Source organism: Arachis hypogaea, chromosome 17, assembly GCF_003086295.3.
Source record: "Arachis hypogaea cultivar Tifrunner chromosome 17, arahy.Tifrunner.gnm2.J5K5, whole genome shotgun sequence".
Taxonomy (NCBI): domain Eukaryota; kingdom Viridiplantae; phylum Streptophyta; class Magnoliopsida; order Fabales; family Fabaceae; genus Arachis; species Arachis hypogaea.
Window position 1 is genome coordinate 36,981,042 of NC_092052.1, and position 20,442 is coordinate 37,001,483.

Sequence of the window (20,442 nt, forward strand, 5' to 3'; positions counted from 1 at the left end):
CTGCCGTGTAGCATCAATAACCACCCGTCTCTGACTCCTCCTCCTCTTCCATCTTCACCTTCTCATCTAGCGGCGACAACAACAACAACCAAAACATATATGTGAAAGGAAAAGGAGAAGGTTGGGGGAAGCAGAAGGAGAAGAAAAAGGGGAAGGTTGGGAAAGCATAAGAGGAAAGGGAAGGAAAAGGGGTTGGGGATGGCGAAGGAGAAGGAGAAGGGGAAGGGAAAGGGGTTGGGGATGGGGAAGGAGAAGGTTGGGGATGGGAATGGACAGATTGGGAATTGGGAATGGGGGGTGGTTCTACGCTAAGGGGAAAAAGAAGGGGTTGGGGTTGGGGATGGAGAAGGGGAAGAGGATGGGGATGGGGAAAGAGAAGGGGAAGGAGAAGGTTGGAGATGGAACAGATTGGAAATTGGAGGGGGGAGGAGGTTTCTACGCTACACTTTTCTTTTTTCTTTTTTCTTTTTTTTTTGTTTGAATTGGGGGTCTACGCTACGCCCTTTTTTTTTTGTTCAAAACGACGTCGTTTTAAGGTTTTGATGAACGAAAAATGTCTCAGGGACTACTATGAGTCCTGGAGTGCAATTTCGGAGACGAATTTGAGAAATTATTAACTTCAGGGATTACTTTATGGCTCGAGTGTAAGTTTAGAGATTACTTTAAGGCTTAACTCGGACTAGAATGCATGCATGTTTGACGTGTAACTGGGGTGCACAAATCGAACGCTCCAATTTGTGTACCTGTCATACCTCTAATCGAGCTGTCCGATTTCTTGATCATAGCCATCACGTCCTCATAAAATTTTCTACACTCTTATAATCTAGTTATACTCTATGCTTATCCCAATATCAAAATTAAAAAATGGCTAAAATCTTTAACCACCGAAAAACAGATAAGTAATATCTTAATGATCAACGAAATAATTTTATTTCAAATTTAACATCGTAATAACTAAATAGTGGTAAGCTAGGTTCACAGTGTCTTCAATTTAAAAACAAATATATATATATATATTAATTATAGAGACAAAGTGATTGTTGTTCTAGAAAAATAATTAAGAAAAACTATAATAATAATAATAATAATAAAGAAGGATTAAATTAAATTAGGTGCTTGTCATGCGCAATTCTTCTCTTCCACGGATCTGACACTTGTTCAGCGCTCCCTACCGCACCCAACCATAAAAAGTTAAAAATCCAACCCACTTCTCTCAACACTGCCGTCACGCCGTTTTTCTTTTCATTTTCACCTCACTTCTCACAACACCAACCACGCTCCAGACTCCACTCTCCCATTCCTCAATTCCCTAATTTCGATGGCCTCCTCCAAACCCTAATTCCCCAAATTCCACCCGCAATTCCGCCATGGACAACAACACTACCGCCAACGGCACCAACAATTTCAACGTCGCCGAGTCTCGTGACTCATCGCCGCGCTCTCGGGACGCTGACAACAACGGCAACCACTACAACAACAGCAATAACTCCTTCATCGATGAACCGCCTCCGCCATCCTCCGCCGCTACAACCGCCAAGGTGAAATTCATGTGCAGCTACGGCGGAAGGATCCAGCCCCGCCCTCACGATAACCAGCTCACCTACATCGGCGGCGACACCAAGATCGTCGCTGTCGATCGCCACGTCAAATTCTCTGCCCTCGTCTCCAAGCTCTGCTCCATCGCTAACGCCGATGTCTGCTTCAAGTACCAGCTTCCCGGCGAGGACCTCGACGCCCTCATTTCCGTCACCAATGACGAAGACCTCGACCACATGATGGTCGAGTACGATCGCCTGTGCCGCTCCTCACCTAGACCCGCACGCCTGAGGCTCATCCTCTTTCCTCTCCCCAACACCACCACCAGCACCACCAGCACCACCACAACCACAATCGCAACCACCACCAACAATGCGCCTCTTCCTCCTCACCCTTCAGTTCTTACCAAACCCGAGCGTCAGTGGTTCGTGGACGCTCTCAACTCCGTTCGGATTCCAGAACCTTCTTCTTCCTCGTCTCCTACGCAACTGCCTCATCCATCTTTCGCGGCATTGAATCCGGATTTTCTGTTCGGATTAGATAATCATAAACCACATCACGCGGTTTCAATGGATCCCGCACCTTCCGCTCCAACCGTTCCGGATTTCTCTATTGGATCCTCGGAAAACGCGCCAGAAGCGGTTGGAGAAACTGAATTCGTTAGGCACGTGCAGGAGATGCAGAGGCTTCACCTCCGGAACAACAACACGACCAGTGACCAACCACCACAGCCTCCACGGAAAAGCACCGAAGAGAACGGCGTTGAGTATTACGCTCAGAAGAATCAAGAGAAACCGACTAATTCAGGACCGGTTCACGGAAATGGACCGGTTCCCGTTCCGGTTCATGGCTCTTTTTTGCACAACCCGGTTGGTCATGGTGGCGGTTACTCTTTGCCGGTTTCTGGAACCGGAGTTGAACCGGCTCCGGTTTATATCATTCAGACGCCTTCGGGAGTCTACCAGGCAATAACACCGGTGGCCGGACCGGTTGGTCCCGGTCCGGTTTATCTGATTCAGAAGACGCCGGCGTCGGTTTCACATGCACCGACGCCGGTGTCGCATGCACCGGCGCAGAATGGTGGTTACGGCGGTTCCGAGGTTGGTTCGGCTGCGGAGCGAGGCTACTCGCAGGTTGCATATGCGGTACGACCGCAGGCGGCAGCGGCTCCCAGCGGTGACGGGTGGAACTGAGAAGAACTGTGATTTGTTCGTATGCTGTGTTGTGTGATAGTTTGATACAAGTCGATATTTGGTTTCTTCGTTTCGTGGCGCAACGCTTTCGCTTAGTTTTGGTGTTTCAATTTTTTTTTTCTTGTTAAATTTGGGGTTATTGTCATGGATATTATTGTTTCTTGTGCATATTAAAAAAATGGATTTGGAGATTTGTTAAGAGTGTAACTGGTTTCTCAATAGTATATTCCTTTTCCATCAGTGATCCTGTCTCCATTATTCTTTCTGCAATATTCATTTTGTGATTCTGTGGTTCAGTGGCTTTTTTGTTTGTTTGATGCGTTAGTTTTCTGATGAGTAAAAGACTGATATTTTTCAATTTTTAGCATATAGCTTGCCATTGTGATGCAATTGATTGATGATTGGCAAACGAATTAATAAAACTAGTTTGGTTAATGGTTGATGTGACCGGGGAACTAAATTTTCCAATGGAGAGATTGAAGATTGTTTAGCTACCAAGGTTAACAAAACTGAAATTCTGAATCAATCACCCAACCGAAAGGCGTAACCAAACATCCCATGTGTTTACACGCGTTAAACAGCTATGGAATGTAATTGGAATTGGTTTGGCTACATTATTAGGAGGGTGAGAAGGTGAGAATTTATGATGTGAGGGGTTGAGTGCAAAAAGTTAAGCGTATATTCAAGTATAGAAATATATTTACATGAATTTTACATGAAAGAGATTATATAATAAGTGATGTCTAGTGATGTTTAAAATAGCATTAGTCATTTGCTTGCCAATTGAGTTGGTTACATGTATTATCAGGTATCAGCGGCTATTTCCGGACCAATGGCCTCACAACATATTTTCCTAGAATCCATATATCTTCAACTTTTCTCATTTCCTTTTTATTTATTCCCATTTTGTATGCCATCACTGAAATGGGGGAAGTTAGAGAGAGCAAATGCAGACAATATCGCAGGGAGTACTAGCCACTCTTCCTTGATCTGTTAAAAGCACTCAAAAATCAATAAAATATTACTAGAAGAATAATAAACCAAGATGTAACTGTAATAATTATTTTCAAGAAATAAAATACCTCTAAAAAACCATATGCTAAATTCATCAAAGCCACTGCCTTCCCATATGGATCCTTCGGTGAGAATTCTACTGCTGTAAGAAAGCAATTTCCTCTTTCATTTCCATAGTATCTAGTTTCAAACTCCAATTTTCTACCAGGAAAAATAATCACCTGGGAAAGATCACAAATCACAGGTGTTGAGAGTGAAGGTAACATTGAATCTTTATGAGAATGCTTCTCTATTGGAATTTGATTTAAGAATGACAAGGATAAGAAGATGACCTTCCGGGTGCCTGTGAGCTCAAATACATTTTCATCTTCATCACTGCTCTTCTTTCTCTGTAACGTCCAATCGGAGTTCATCATAGACCACGTTGTTCCCTTTAGTTCTGCCAGGAGATGAGTTTCATCCGATGCAGTTGTGCCAATCACTTCTAACTTGATGTTAGTGTTAGATTTCTCAGTTGTCAAGTTCCTATTTTACGCGAAAAAAAAAAAAAAGGCAAGATAACACAAATTTAGTATCTAATTACGCAGGTAACAGAAAAATCAAGCAAGAAAAGTCAGAAAATAAAAGCCATAGATGGCAATTAGATATAACAGCTATCTTAGTCTTCCTTCCTAAATTAACAGCAGTATCTAAATATAAGCATGTTAGAAGGATATAAGAAAAGTACATTCTCACACAAATCTAAGAAAAAAGCTTATAGAAACACCTACTTACTTACTGTCATGTGGTAAAATATGATCATCTCTTCACCATTGTTACTGCTAAAAGTTTGGATAATAATATTCTAAATTCTGCATGTTTGGTTTTTGCTTACTGGCTGTGGATGTTTATGATCTCGTTGCCAGCCTCATCCACAACATTTGTCCAATTTTTTGTTTGTTGAAACTTTCTCCAAGGCAGGAATGGAGCATAGCTTCGTATGGATGGACGGGTGGAAACCATTTGCAACTTGTATGGCGCCGGAACAGGAGGAGTCAAAGAGAGACCAACGCAAATACTAATAGGCTTCGACCATTTGACTGCAGACGTCAAATCTAACCACTTCTGAAGTGGTAGTTTACATGCTGCATTTTGCGAATCCTCGAGATTTATTGAAGTTTTTCCCAAAACTTTGGCCGGCCGCACCATTCGAAAGTTGACACATGGGCGGTAAATGAGCTCAAGGACCAACTCGCCTCTGCTTTCGCATTGGAAGACAGCAACTTGTTTCCCTTCCGGCTGTGACGAAATGCTTAATTGTTTCTTAGCATTGAAAAGTATATCTTCTTGTTTCTTCTTGAAGGATACAACTAGTTTACCCTTATGCCCAGATGGTAAGTCTCTCACATCAACAATCTCAAGCATCACCTAAATAAGAATCATCAAATGTTATAATGTTTTATGCCTTTAAAGACATTAGCAATAAAAATTATAGGAACCTACCTCCACAAGCATCTTCTGTGGAAGCTGAATCAGATTCTGGTTTTTATTGGATGGAGTCGAATCATTCTGCATAGCATCTACTTTGAACTTATCAAAGGTAAGAGGAGATGGGGGATTACCCCTGTGCATTGCTCCTGCTTTCCAGTATCTTGTTCCAAATGTCTCTTCCCATTGGTTGGTGGTTTCGAAAAATCCAACATCCAGCTTTTGACCCTTGCTTCTGTCCGAATCTGTGTCATCATGCTCCAACACTTTACCCATAATTGCCACCAGATCTTTGCAGTAAGATGCAGGGTGCAACTGGTGTGAATGCCAGATGAGATCAACGTCATATGTTGGGACGCAGAAACGACGCATAGACCTTTCTTTGTTCCTCTTGATCAAATACAGAAACCCCTTGTATCGCGCCACGGCTCCTTCAAGGAAAGTATCATCATTCCAATATGACCTAGAAACCTGTTATTACCTCAAAGTGTTCATCAAGGTTTTAACAAATTGATAATGAGATTGGGAATAACAACTTACTTAGGAATCTAAGCCTGACTCAGAAGGAATTGAGGAAAGGAAAAATAAAACACTAACTTTTTGAAACTTAAAAAGCATTGACATAGACAATTTTAATGATAAACTTTGTGGATGGATCTTTTAAAGACATGACATTCTAAATTTCTTGGTTACCTGATAGAAGAAAGTAGTTTGTCTTTTAACAGCCGAGATTAGATCATACTTTGTGGTACTTTCTGGGTCTCCCAACAAGTTTTCATCAAAGTCTTGAAGTGAGTCACTGTCCAGATGAAGTTCGTAAGGCTCACTTGGATACATTGTGTTCCAGATTTTTTCACTTTCCTCATTGCTGGTTCCTAGAATTGAAGAAACCACATTCAAATCATCAAGTATTATCCCATAAAGATCCATGCAGTCGCTCTTGTAACGCACCTGACAAATAAATAATCACACACAGATTAACAGCTAATTACAAGAAGACCAAATAGCACACGCATTGAAACATGATTTTATAGTAGTAGTCCACGTAAATAAACAAATAAACAAATAAATTCTATCGTTTCACATATTAGCATTGTGATTTTGGGTGCTGAAGCATACCGGATTAAGCCTATGACAATGCCAAATCCATTCACAATCAAGAGGCACTACCAAAGGGTCTTGTGTCATTGGTGTCTCTACATGTTTGGCTAGTAAAGGAAGCCAGCAATATTTATACCTGTAATGATAAACAGCTAGTATCTTATTTCATTTTAGGAGTAAACATTTTCTATTACAAGCCTATAAATAAACAATGAGGTCAAGCCTAGCGATCATCATAACATACTTTTGGAAATAATCAAATTAGATCCCTGAAGTTACAAATTATCAATCTCCTTTGTTTCTAATTCAAGTTTTGTTAACATGGTAACATGAAGTATTAAAAAGTGTCAGCATGACATTTCAATTATAAAGTGATATGATTATAACTTCAATATAATCAAATAAGTGTTTCAAATTGGTTAAATTGGTGTAAAAACTAAAATGAATACAATTAACCAATTTGAGATATCGATTTGATTATTCTAAAATTTTAGCCACGTTGTTTTACTATTGGGATGTTACGTTAACACTATAAGGTTCCATTAACTACAATTGAATTGGAAACAAAGGAGATTCACCATTTGTAAATTTAACGATTAATTTGTTCATTTTCAAAAGTCAGAACTGTTTTGATCTCAGTAAACAATATAATCAAAGAAGAATACGTACCTGAAAGTAGCTCGCTCTAAAACTGAGCCACCATAGAGGCAACGATTCCTATCAACTTCTGCCAGAAAAAGAAGCTGTTGTTTTGCTTTGACCAAAAGGTCTTCACTTATTATAATTTTCTGGGCTTCAGCCCACTCTAATTCTTGCTGTTTCTCCATTATTGTTGTCTCAATTCTTTAGAGATAACCTCCTTCACAACTCTGAAAGACAAAGAAACCAAGGTTCATTATTCTTTAGAAATAACCTCCTTCGCAACTCGAATCCACAATTTTTAGATGAGTACGACGAGACTATAACAAGATTCATTATTTTACCTTTTTATTTATGTGGCAATGTGCACCACATTAGAAGAAATGATAATAGTGTTTTTAAGGTGAATCACTTGTTGTTGGTCAACAGTTTGAAAATTGAAACTTCCTTCGAAGCGCGTATATTAATGCGTTGCGTATTGGATGAGATTCAATTTGGATAACGAAACTTCCTGATTCTTATTTTCTAGCTCTCTCAAGAGTCAAGAACCAAGATACTAGCTACGGAATTCGGATTTTTCTAAAATTAAAAAGTACAAATAAAACACAACTTCGAACTTGAAATTTGATAGGTTACAATGGGCCCGTTGCTTCTTTGCTTGCCATAATCCAACGAAATAAAAATACTTTTATTTATTTATTTTTCAAATAAATATTCAGCAAATTTGTCATTTTCTCTTTTTTTTTTTTTTCTCTTCTTGACCTGGAAGGAAATGGTTTTGTTATATCCAGTTAATTTGAGGATATTACATACCCTTTTTATATGTTTTACTTAGTTGATGATACTTAATACACAGTATACACATTTAAATTTGGTTAAATCAAACTAATATACGTAATAAATTTTAAATAAATTATTTAAAAAAAAAAAGAATTGAACAGTATTGTATTTGCTACTGAAAAAAAAAAATTAAAAACATAGAATCTTAATCCCCTTTCATTCAACTTCGTCTTCTATTCTTTTCTTCATTCTCGAAAAAAATTTGTATTAGTCTTCTTTCGTCTTTTTCAATTTTATAATATTTTTCTTTTTTCTTTTTCTAATTTTCTAAAATCTTTAGACCTTGTTGCTGAACTATAACAATCATTTTTGTCCTGTTCTTTTATTTAAAATTACATACATAATATCTCTGAATTTAAAGTTATCAACACAAATAATCTCTATTCCTGAACTAAATATTGTAATACTCTCACCACTTGGAAATTGTGACAGGTAAGTCACTCCTTTTTTTTTAAATTTCATTCTTTCAATTAATTGAAATTAACACTATTTTCTATTGCTGCTAATAATTGGTATAAGTGTATTTGGTCTTTGTTATTATTTGTTATTTGTAAAATCCATTTTGAAACATATTATCTGTAATAAGTTATGTTCTTGTATGGATACCTGGAGGGAGAGTTTGGTCTCTGGGAATCGACGCCGAGTTGTTATCTTCGATGCCGACCTTCGAGCTTTGTGGTAATCCGAACTTTACTCCAAGAGGATGTCCAATCGCGTAGAGCTTTGAGCAAGAAACAGGGGGGGAGTGTACTTGCAAAGACACTCCGAAGCTTATGTTAGTATTGAGAATTCAATGTCCCTAAAGGAGAAGATGTCATACCTCTTATAGGTGGAGTACTATTGGTCCGTTATGCTTTTTTTTTTTTTTTTATTGTCTGAATTGAAGAATAATAATAAGACTTAATAGGTGATGATGTCTGGTCTGACGTTATGATTCTGATATGTAGGCTGTTGAATTGGGTTTGTAACGTGTAACGCCGATATGAGTTTTATTTAGCCGAGTTATGAGTCATTATGCCGAGTTATGACCTGTAATTTGTAACGGTTGGATCATAGCCCCCAAGCTTAGCCTGAGAATGTATTAAATGAAGCAGGTTGAGCTTTAAATGGATCATAAGTCAGCTTACTGAGTGATCTTATAGATCGGCGACTGAATTGGCCTTGTAGCCCCCAGTTCAAGATGCTTCATTTGAAAAAAATTAAATACGTGTCAGTAAGAGAGAGAAAAAGTCTTGAATGTTAATTAATGAACATGTATGTTCCCTATGCGCATGATGGCTTTTGATCTGACTGATTTGATTGTTTGGTGGGATTGAGAAACGTTTTGTAGTGGGAAGTTAATTGGTTTTGGAATCCAAGAGGTTTTGTGTGTTTGTTCAGAGTGTGTGTGTTTATCAGTTGCATTTGGAGAAAAAATGAGCAAGAGAGGTACGCTACTTCTTTTTTCATCTCTGTAACCTCTTGTCTTCTTTTTCTGGATTTTATTCCTCTTTTTGTTTTTGTTCAAATGGGTTTTGAGAAAGAGAAAAAGGACAAAATTGATTGGTCATATGATTGGGTGAGTGAGGATGTGAGAAAATATGTATCTCTGTTTTCGGATGAAGGTGCTGTAGGGAAGATAGATAAGGGTAGTGTTGGGAGGGTTGGTTCTGGGGTTAACTTGGAGTTTCTTCCATGTGTTGATGGTGACCGTATATTTCACAGAGAAGATGGTTTTCCATACTTTTATATGTATAGCTGTGTATTGGAGGAACTGAGGGTGAAACTTCCATTTAATGAGTTTCAGTGTCATGTTTTGACGCAATTGAACTGTGCACCATCTCAATTGCATCCTAATAGGGGGGCTTTTCTTCGTGCTTTTGAGATTTTGATGGAGTTTCTAGAGAAGGTACCTACAGTGGAGTTATTTTTCTCTCTGTTTCAAGCGAAAGGTGTTTGAAAAGGGGTGTGGGTGAATTTGAACAGTTCACCAAGGTTTGCTGTATTCAAACTTTACAAATCCTCTTTTAAGAATTTCAAGGAGATGTATTTGAAATTAAGAAGTGTTGAGGGTGACTTTCCGTTTTATATGGACGAGCATTTTGGGGAGAGATTTCCGATTTGGTGGTGTTCGGAGCCTCAGAATATTTTGGGGCCAGAGGTTATAAGTGCAAGGGATGAATGTATCATTGAGTATTTAGTTGAGGCTATTGATCGGAGGGAGTTAATTTCGGTGTTTGACTTGCTCCAATGGGATGAAAATAGGGAAGCAGTGATAGAGTATCTAGGTAAGTTGTGTGATTTGTTGTAGGTTGAGTGGGATTCTATAGTTGTTCTAACTTTTTTGTTTTGTTTTTTGGTAGGTGAAAAATATCCTGGTGTATCTGCTGCGAGTTTGAGAGCTCGGGTGAAGAATAAAGGTCTTGACAAAGAGGGATCTTCATCAAAAGCGGGGAAGGTCGGCACTGGAGAGGTTGATCAGCCAAAGCCGAAGCGAACAAAGATAATTTTGAAAAGGAAAAAATCAGACGTAGTGGATTTGTCCGAAGATTATGAAGAGGAGGTGGAGGTTCCAGCTGAGGAATTGCAGAAGTTCTATGATAACCAGAAGAAATTGCATGAGGTTGTTGAGCAGAGTGAGGGGTCTTCTCTTTGGGGGAAAGATTACCCCTTCATGATTACCGCCGATGAAGTTTGCCAAACTCCTGCTGATGTTATTTTGGCTAAAGAGGTGGAAGATGTGGCAATTGATCAGTACATGCAGGTAATGTTTTATTCTTTGTTTGTTTTGGTTGATAATCTTGTGGATGTTCTTGTTTAATTCTGCATTTGTTTGTGGAAGGTTGTGGATCTGAGGCTTGCCAGTTTAGGGCATAGCCGAGAAAAGAAACATCACCAAGTAGCCGAGCAAAAGCCCGATTTGAGATTGGAGGAACAATTGAGGTTGAAGGCTGCCAGGGTTACAGAACTGGAGAGTAAATTAGTTGGGGTTGAAAAAGATTTAAAATTGATGAAGGTGAATTATGCAAAAGAGGTGGAAGATGTTAAAAAGAAAGAGGCGGATCTGTCTAGTATGAGTACTCGGGTAGTGGAGTTGACTGCTGAATTGAAAAGCTTAGAAAAGAGTAAGGAGACAGCGATCCTGGACTCTTTTATTGAGGGGTTTGAACAAGCTTCTCAGCAAGCCAGGTTCTTAGCTCCTAATGTTGATCTTGATCAGATGGACCCTGGTAAGATTGTTCGTGATGGGGTTACAGTTGAAGATGATGGTGCTGAAGAGGAGGAGGATGAAAATAGTTAATCAGTGTTTATGTTTTGTACGGTTAAACATGTATTTTGGTGGGTTATTTTGCTCCAGTAGTGAGCTTTTGACTGTTAAATTTTTGTACTATTTATGAAACAGTTTATTTTGTTTTTGGCTATGTTGACTTTGCAGAAAACATATATATTGATAGGTGAATTTTGCCTATTTTGTGGGTTGGGGCTAATTTGTTTTTAGGTAAGATTGTGTTAATGGTTTAATGCCATAAGTTTGACGGAGAAGTATCATGGAAAGGCCGAGTAGGCCGAGTTTATTGAGTTGCCGATTAATAGGCATTTTGTGTAACTGAATTCTGCTTAATGGTTGGTAGTAATTTTTGATAAAGTTTGAATAGTTGGTTTCTGAGTATTTGTTCGGCAGTTTGTTATTAATTCTAGGCAGTCTGATTGGAGATATTCTAAATGATTTGGCTTTCGATTAAGATCGGATATTTGTATGATTAATAAAGTCTGAATGAATGCGTTCCGATTAAGATTGGAAAATTGGGGTGATTGACAAAGTTTGAAATATCGGCTTCCAATTTAGATTGGAGTTTTGTGTGAATGATCGGATTCCGATGTAGATCGGGTATTTGTTTAATTTTTTAATGATTGGCTTCCAATTTAGATCGGAAGTTTGTTTGAATGATTGGATTCCGATGGAGATCGGTAATCGGATTGACTTATTGCATCTAGTGATCGGATTCCGTTTGAAGGTCGGCAGTCAGATTGACTGATTGTATCCTAGTGATAGGATTCCGTTTTAAGGTCGGCAGTCAGATTGACTGATTGCTTTCGAGTAATCGGATTCTGTTAAAGGTCGGATATCGTATTGACTGATAGGTTCCGAATGACCTATTTTAGCATTTGATCAGTGTTGATAGTATCCGAATGGTCGGATTGATAGTATAGGTCGGCATGATATGTTTATAGATTGAAGCGGAACTATGAAATGGAAAAATAATGATTTGATAAAGTAGGGAATCTATTTATTAAAGAAACCTTGATGTCAAAGGCCCAGGTAGGATAGCCTCGTTAAAACCTCTCCAAGCAAAACCCTTGTGGGAAAAATCTTGGCAGTAGGAAAAAGAGTACTTGCCTGTCCCTGGTATTAGATGTAATATAACTTTAAAGAAGATACATTCCAAGTGTTAGGGAGATCTTTACCCTCTAAGGTTTGTAGTCGATAGGCTCCATTGCCGATTACTTCTGTGACTCTGTAAGGGCCCTCCCAATTAGCTGCTAGTTTGCCATGTGCTGGTGGTTTCCTAGCTTCTTCTGTTTTTCTGAGCACAAGGTCGTGGACTTGGAAAGACCTTGGTTGAAGTCTTTGGTTATATCTTCGGGCAATGTGCTGTTGCATGGCTAAATGTTTGATTGCTGTGGACGATCTGAGTTCTTCAATGAGATCAAGCTTGGATTGCCGAGCTATGTCTTGTGTAGTTTGGTCGGCCAATTCAGTGCGTAGTGAGGATTGGGAGATCTCCACTGGTATCATTGCGTCTGAACCGTAGACTAAACGGAAGGGTGTCTCCTTTGTAGTTGAGTGAATTGTTGTATTGTATCCCCATATGATCTCTGGGATAAGCTCGGCCCAGAGGCCTTTTGCATCATCCAGTTTCTTTCTTAGAGCATGTAATATTACTTTATTTGCGGCTTAAGCTAACCCATTTGTTTGTGGGTGCTCTACTGATGAGAAGTGTTGTTTGATTTTCAAGTTCTGCAAGAAAGATGCGAGTTTTTGATCGGCAAACTGGCGACCATTATCTGTGATAATGTACCGAGGAATGCCGAACCGACAAATAATATATTTCCAAACAAAGGAAAGCATTTGTTGTGATGTAATCTTGGCTAGAGGTTGTGCCTCTATCCATTTGGAAAAATAATCAATTGCTACCACAAGGAATTTTACCTGACCTGCTGCTGTGGGGAAAGGTCTGAGGATATCTATGCCCCATTGGTTGAACGGCCAACTAACCTCGGAACAGTGTAGGAGTTCAGCCGGGAGATGTGTAATCGGACTATGTTTTTGGTAGTTGTTACAGCTTTTAACTTTTGCTTGACAATCCTGTCGTATTGTCGGCCAATATAATCTAGCTCTGAGGATTTTTGAATACATACTTCGGGCTCCGAGGTGTGTACTATAGATCCCTTCATGTGCCTCAGCAAGTGCAAGCTCGGCTTCTGTTCTGCAAAGACATTTGAGTAATGGACGAGAGAATCCCCGTCTATATAGGCAATTATTATAAATTGTAAAAAAGGAGGCTTATCGGTGGAAGTGTCGAGCATTTTCGACGTTGCCTGGCAAGATCCCTGTCTGGAGATACTGTATGTATGGGGATCTCCAATCTGCTTCTTGTGTTACACTTAAGACTTGTGTTAGTTCAATGCTTGGCTTGAGTAGTGTTGACTGATAAAGTGATGACCCATTTGGTTGAGTGCTGGCGAGTTTAGACAGAATGTCAGCTCGGCCATTACTCTCCCTTGGTATGTGCTGTATTTCATATTTAGAAAATTTTGAAAGTAAATTTTGTACGACATCCAGGTATTTAGAAAGCAAAGGGTCCTTTACTTGATATAAGTTGTTTACCTGTTGGACGATAAGCAATATTCCTTAAGTTCGGTGATGTTTAGGTCGGCAGCGAGTCTAAGGCCAGCAATTAGTGCTTCATACTCACTTTGATTGTTGCTTGCTTTAAATGAAAAGTTGAGGGAATGTTCGATGACGTTGCCGTGGCTATCGTCAAGTATGATACCTGCTCCACACCCTTGTGGGTTGGAGGATCCGTCGATGTATGAAGACCATTCGATGTAGTCTTCAGTTGTACTCGGTACTGAGAATTCGGCAATAAAGTCGGCCAAAAATCGGGATTTGATGGATGCTCGGCCTTCGTACTTGATATCAAATTCTGATAGCTCCACCGACCATTTTACTAGTCGGCCAGCCAGCTCAGGTTTCTGAAGGACTTGCCGCAAAGGTTGATATGTTCAAACATGGATTTCATGGCTCTGAAAGTATGGTCGGAGTCTTCTGGCTGAGAAGACAAGGGCTAGTGCCAGTTTCTCAATGCTCGGGTATCGGAGCTCGGCATTCTGTAAGGTTTTTCTGGTAAAATAGATCGGGAACTATTTTTTTTCCCTTTCTGCAACAAGGGCAGAGCTTATAGCCCAGTTAGTGACAGATAAATATAAGAATAATGGCTCCCCTTGTAGGGGGGTTTGTAAAATTGGTGGTTTTGAAAGAGTTTCTTTGATAGTTGTAAATGCTTGTTCGCATTCATCAGTCCATTGGAAAGCTTTTTTGTTTTTTAAAGTTTGGAAAAAATATAAGGATTTAAAAGCTAGGCAAGGTAAGAATCTAGAAAGTGCAGTAAGTCTCCCTATTAGCCGTTGGACTTCCTTGATGGTGTGTGGACTTGTCATGTCTAAAATAGATCGGCATTTTTCTGGATTTGCCTTAATACCTCGGCTAGTGAGCATAAAGCTGAGGAATTTACCGCTCTGAACACCAAATGCGCACTTTTCGGGATTTAACCGCATGTTGTATTTTCTTAGCTGTCCGAAGATTTCTGTGAGGTCATCAAGGTGATTTTTTCTGATCTTTGTCTTGGCGACCATATCATCAACGTAGACCTCAATGTTCCTGCCGATTTGTTTGGCGAAGACTTTGTCCATTAGACGTTGATATGTCGCACCTGCATTCTTAAGGCCAAATGGCATGACTTTATAACAAAAGTTTCCATATTTAGTAATAAAGGCTATCTTATTTTGATCGGATGGATGCATTTGGAGCTGGTTATAACCAGAATATGCATCCATAAAGCTGAGTTTTTCAAAACCAGAGGCATTATCAACTAAACAATCAATAGAGGGCAAAGGATAGGAATCTTTGGGGCATGCTTTGTTGAGATCGGTGAAATCAACACACATGCGCCATTTACCGTTATGTTTTTTAACCATGACGACGTTCGCCAGCCATGTTGTGAATCTGATTTCTCGGATGAAGCCTGCATTGATGAGCTTCTTGGTTTCTTCTAGGGAAGCCTGTTTTCGGCCGTGGCCGAGATTTCTCTTTTTTTGTGCTATAGGTCGAACAGATGGATCTAACGCTAACTTGTGTGATATAATGGATGGATCGATGCCTGGCATATCAGCTGGGGTCCAAGCAAACAGGTCGGCATTTTGCTGTAAGAATGCTCGGAATGATGATTTTTCTTCTGAGGATAATGTTGAGCTGACGTATGTGAATTTGTCCGTGTTTTCTGTGAAATAGATTTTATCTAGGTCTTCTGTTGGGGTTGGCCTTTCTAGTGTTCTCGCTCTGGGATCAAGGTCGTTCAGCATGTGTTGGTCGTTCATGTTGCCGATATTGTGAACCTGGGCTTTTGTGTTACGGTTAGGTCTTTTGAGACTATTGTTGTAGCACTCCCTGGCTTCTCGGGCATCACTGTGAATGGTTGCAATTGTGTTGTCCTGCAAAGGGAACTTAACACAAAGATGAATTGTAGATACTATAGCGCCGAACCTATTTAAGAAAGGTCAGCCAAGTATTAAATTATAGGGACTAAAGCAATCAACAACTAAGTATTGAATGTCTGAAGTTTTTGACGAGGGAAACTTATCGAGTGTGGTTTGTAACCACACAGAGCCCATAACCGGGACTCGCTCACATGAGAATCCTACCAACTCACCACTGGAAGGTTGGATGACGTTATTGCTCAGTTTCATTTTCTGGAAAGTTGAGTAAAAGAGAACATCGGCGCTACTGCCTGGGTCGAGCAACACCTTTTTAACTAGGAGATCTCCGAGCTATAAGGAGATTACGACGGGATCATCCAGATTTGCTACACTGGTGTCATGATCGGCTGTCTGGAATGTTATCTGTGGAGATCGCGGCAGCGGCTGCTGTTGACTTTGATCGGCGTTGATGGAAAGTATAGCTCGGTAAGATCTCTTTCTTGCCGAGCTTGTGGCTCCTCCACCTGCAAAACCTCCAGAAATACAGTTAATTGTACGTGTTGGTAGTTCGGGATGGCTATTGTTCGGTCGGTCTCTATCTCGGCCATGTTGTGTAACCAAGCTTTGGTCTCCTGAAGGAGGTGCTCGCCGCTGCGTGTGACTGCTGATGTATTTGTCTAGGTGACCCTGCCGAGCTAGTCGCTCCAGTAGGTCTTTGGCAATGATGCAGTCGTCGGTATTGTGTCCGTGCTTCTGGTGGAAGGAGCAGTATTTTGATCGGTCGGTGCCTTTTGAATCTGGGTAACTGCTAGCTTTTCTTGGTGGCTTGATTAATTTCGAATTCAAGATCTCCTTGATGATATCATCGCGCTTGGTGTTGAATTTGGTGTAGGTCTCATATCGTGGAATTGGTTTGAAATTCTTCTTGCTGTCCCATGTTTTGTCGTCGTCTCTATAGTGAGGCTTTTCTACTTTCCGAGCTTGTCGGAGTTCTTCGATGTCGATCTGTCCTTTAGTTTTTCACTGAACTCGGCCATAGTTTTTGGTTTGGCCACAGCAATAGTTTCCTGGAATTTTCCTGGTCATAACCCGCTTTTTATGGCGTGTAGTTCCACCTCGGGATGGAGGTCGGTATACTTATGGCTATCTTTGTGAAGCGCGTCATGTAGTCCTTGAGGCTTTCGTGCTGGCCTTGCTTGACTGTGTTCAGGTAATCGGAGTCATGTAGGTAGATGGCTGATCCAGCGAAGTGCTCCTCAAAGGGCTTTGATATGTCTCGAAATCGAGAAATAGAACCTGCAGGCAAAGAACAAAACCAATCAAGTGCGGGACCGTCTAAGTAAGATGGAAAACAACGATATAAAACTTTATCAGATGCACCGTTTACTATTATTATGGAGGTGAATTTCTTGATGTATTTCTTCGGATCACCTAACCCATCATAGGGAGTTAGGGTGGTCGACAGAGTAAACCTTCGGGGTAGCACGAAGTTCATCACCTCCTCCGTGAATGGTCCGGGGGAGCTTTCCTGATCGTCATTCTCTATGTCTTTCTGAGCTTCCTCATTATGTTCGGGTTGCTCCTCTTCCTGTCGAGCAGTGTCTGAGACATGTGTTGGTCCTAATTGCTGCTCAGCTTCTTCTGTCCGTTCTTGTCGGTCATTGTTATTTTCGGTTCGAGTGTTATTCAAATTGGCGATTTGATTTGCCATTCTTTGGTTCTCCTCGGCCATGGCTTGCCGCAACTCGGTCACCATCCGGAGTAGTTCGGACGGTGTGGGTGGAGGTTGTTCAGCCATGACTTCAAACGGGAACCTCGAGGCCGATGATATATGGAGAGGTTTATATTTTCGGCCCCACGGTGGGTGCCAATTGTTCTTGTATGGATACCTGGAGGGAGAGCTCGGTCTCTGGGAATCGACGCCGAGTTGTTATCTTCGGTGCCGACTGACAAACCCCAATTTGACGGTTTATCTTGTATTGAATTTAGGGGATTTTATCACCTTTTACCCACATTTATTCAATGAAATAGCATGGTTTTGTATATTCTCCTTTAATTGTGCTTGAATGTGAAAACATGCTTTTTAGGACTCAAAATAGCTAAATTTAATTCACCTTGATTCTATTAGATGCCTTGATATGTTTGTTAAGTGATTTAAGGTTTAGGAGGCAAAGATTGGATCAAGGGAATGAAGAAAGAAAGCATGAAAAGTTGGAGAACTCATGAAGAAATGGAAGAACCGGAAAGCTGTCAAGCCGACCTCTTCGCACTTAATCAGCCATAACTTGAGCTACAGAGGTCCAAATGATGCGGTTCTAGTTGGGTTGGAAAGCTAACATCCGGGGCTTCAAAAAGATATAAGATTTGCCATAGTTGCTACACGTATGGTGGCGCGCACGCGCAAAGTACGCGCACGCGCCGTTGCTGCCACCTAGCTCACTTAAAGCAAAACGTGGCCAACGAATTCTAAAGCCTTGTGGGCCCAATCCAACTCATTTCTGATGCTATTTAACCCAAGGAGTGAAGAGGGAAACATGTGTTAGTTACCAATTAGTTTAGTTTAGCTTTGTAGTTAGTTTCTAGAGAGAGAAGCTCTCACTTCTCTCTAGAATTAGAATTAGGTTTAGTTTTTAGATCTAGGTTTTAATCTTTGCTTTCTTCTACTTCTACCTTTCAATTCTTTGTTGTTACATTCACCATTCTTCTATTCTTTTGTTGTAATTTCCTTTATGTTGTTCTTATGTTTTGTTGTAGATCTAGTATTGTTCCTTCTACTTTCTTCCAATTCAATAAGAGGTAATTCATAATAATTGTTCTTCTTTGCTTTTCTATTGTTGATCTCTTGCCTTTGTAGTTGTAGATTCCTTTAATTCTTGCAATTAATAATGTTTACTTCTATTGCACTCTATGTGTTTGTTGAAATGCCTCTTTTAGTTTTAGTGTAGATTTTGTTCCTCTTGGCTATGGTAGAGTAATTAGTGACGCTTGAGTTATCTAATGTCTTTGTTGATTGATAATTAGAAGTTGCTAATTGATTTAGATACCACTAAAGCTAGTCTTTCCCTTGGGAGTTGGCTAGGACTTGTGGAATCAAGTTGATTCATCCACTTGACTTTCCTCCATTATTAGAGGTTAACTAAGTGGTAGCAATGGACAATTGTGGTCACAATCGAGGAGGATAACTAGGATAGGACTTCTAATTCTCACAACCTTGCCAAGTGCTTTTTAGTTGTTAGTTTATTTTCATTGTCATTTACATTTCATGTCTCTTATCCCAAAACCCCAAAATACAATCCATAACCAATAACAAGACACTTCATTGTAATTCCTAGGGAGAACGACCCGAGGTTTAAATACTTCGGTTTATAGAATTTAGGGGTTTGTTACTTGTGACAAACAAATTTTTGTATGAAAGGATTATTGTTGGTTTAGAAGCTATACTTTACAACGAGATTTCAATTGTGAATTCTAAACCGTCAAAAATCCATTTATCAAAATGGCGCCGTTGCCGGGGATTGCAATGGTGTTATGTTATTGGTTATTGTACATATGTGAATAGTGTGAATATCTTGCTTTTTGTTTTATTTTCTAGTTGTAGAATTTTATTTCTCTTATTTTCCATTATCTTTTGATTTTTGTTTTCTCTTTCCATTATGAATTCTCATTTTGGCTATGAGTGTGATTACAACTATGTTGTAGGTGATGATGACTATAATGGAGATGTGTATCAAGGATGGGACAATCAAAGGTGGGAAGAGCCATATGCTTATGATCAATCATCATGGCAACAACCCCCACCAATGCACTATGAAGAAGAGCCATTCTATGATGCATATCAATCCAATGGCTATGGTGAATCTCCTTGTGACTTTCAAGAACCACCACCATATGCCTATGAGTCATATCCTCAACATGAACCTCAACCACACTCACAAGCCTATTTTCAACAAACACCTCCATATGACCATGATCCTTACCTACCATACCAACCTCCTTTTGAACCATATGAGCCATACATGGAACCACAATTCCAAGATTACTACTCCCAAGAACCACTTCAATACACACCACCACCTCACCAAGAAGAACCACCTTCCTATAATGAACTCTTTCTCCAAGACAATGAACCTTCTTATCCACTCCAACCTCTAATGGATGGAACCCTTAGTGTTCTTCTTCAAGGACATGAGGAGATGACAAGGGATATGCAACAATTCATGACCGCCTTGGATGCGGTGGTAAACCGGTTAGCATCCCAACTTTTGGACACTCAAGGAACTCCCATGGCTCAAGAAGAGCATAGCATGAAGGAGAGATTGAAAACTCCGGTGGAAAAGGAGGAATGCCACTTTGTATTAGAACAATTGGAGGAGCCTATGATCATTAAAGAAGAGGAAGAAGTGGTTGAAGACCTAGGAGATGCGGAACTTCCATGGGAAGCCAAAATCATAGAAAATCCATCCAAGAAGATTGAATTTGATGTCGAGGAGGAAAGTGCACAACCTCCAAAACAATTTTTGAATGAAGACTTGGAAAGAATGAAGCAAGAATTGAGTTCCCTTGGTGACGAAGATCATGCATCCAACCATCTTGGTGGTGAATCCTTTGAATTTGAAGAACCTTCTCCCAATGAGATAGAAAGCAATGTGGAGGTAGATTTCTCTCAACCTCCCATTTATGATTTGAGTGATGAGGAAGAGTTAGATGAAATTGATGAACAAAGGATTGGAAGTGAAGAAGCTTATGAAGAGGTGGAGATTAATAAGGAAGAACACAAGGGAGTAAAGCTTGCTAGCACGTTGGAGATACCTCTCCCCAAGCCACCACCATCCATTCTTTCATTCAAGTGGGTAAATTCCTTATACTCAAGCTTTATTATTCCCCTTGAATATGGTTTGCTTGAGACGGATGGTCA

General features: G+C 40.0%; 2 protein-coding genes across 2 annotated transcripts; one reads left to right on the top strand and one right to left on the bottom strand.

The window, feature by feature from the left end:
* The first annotated feature begins 911 nt into the window (after window positions 1-911).
* LOC112762416 (uncharacterized) lies at window positions 912-2,969 on the top strand. The gene has a single exon (XM_025808252.3). The coding sequence runs from the start codon at window positions 1,368-1,370 to the stop codon at window positions 2,727-2,729; it is 1,362 nt and encodes a 453-aa protein (XP_025664037.1). The 5' UTR covers window positions 912-1,367; the 3' UTR covers window positions 2,730-2,969.
* A 416-nt stretch (window positions 2,970-3,385) lies between these two features.
* LOC112762415 (glycine-rich domain-containing protein 1) lies at window positions 3,386-7,546 on the bottom strand. Its single transcript, XM_025808251.3, has 9 exons — window positions 7,295-7,546; window positions 6,981-7,180; window positions 6,330-6,447; window positions 5,904-6,161; window positions 5,226-5,681; window positions 4,618-5,150; window positions 4,076-4,268; window positions 3,812-3,964; window positions 3,386-3,719 (listed from the first exon to the last, which is right to left on the bottom strand). The coding sequence occupies exons 2-9, from the start codon at window positions 7,136-7,138 to the stop codon at window positions 3,621-3,623; spliced, it is 1,968 nt and encodes a 655-aa protein (XP_025664036.1). The 5' UTR covers window positions 7,139-7,180; window positions 7,295-7,546; the 3' UTR covers window positions 3,386-3,620.
* Window positions 7,547-20,442: the final 12,896 nt, after the last annotated feature.

Bases quoted from the DNA above. Each gene is read 5' to 3' on its own strand.
- LOC112762415 (XM_025808251.3), bottom strand. From the start codon at position 7,138: ATGGAGAAACAGCAAGAATTAGAGTGGGCTGAAGCCCAGAAAATTATA. The intron at 5,682-5,903 runs GTAACCAAGAAA...AGGTAATAACAG, and splicing joins AAACTACTTTCTTCTATCAG to GTTTCTAGGTCATATTGGAA. The intron at 4,269-4,617 runs GTAAGCAAAAAC...CGCGTAAAATAG, and splicing joins ATCATAAACATCCACAGCCA to GAACTTGACAACTGAGAAAT.
- LOC112762416 (XM_025808252.3), top strand. From the start codon at position 1,368: ATGGACAACAACACTACCGCCAACGGCACCAACAATTTCAACGTCGCC.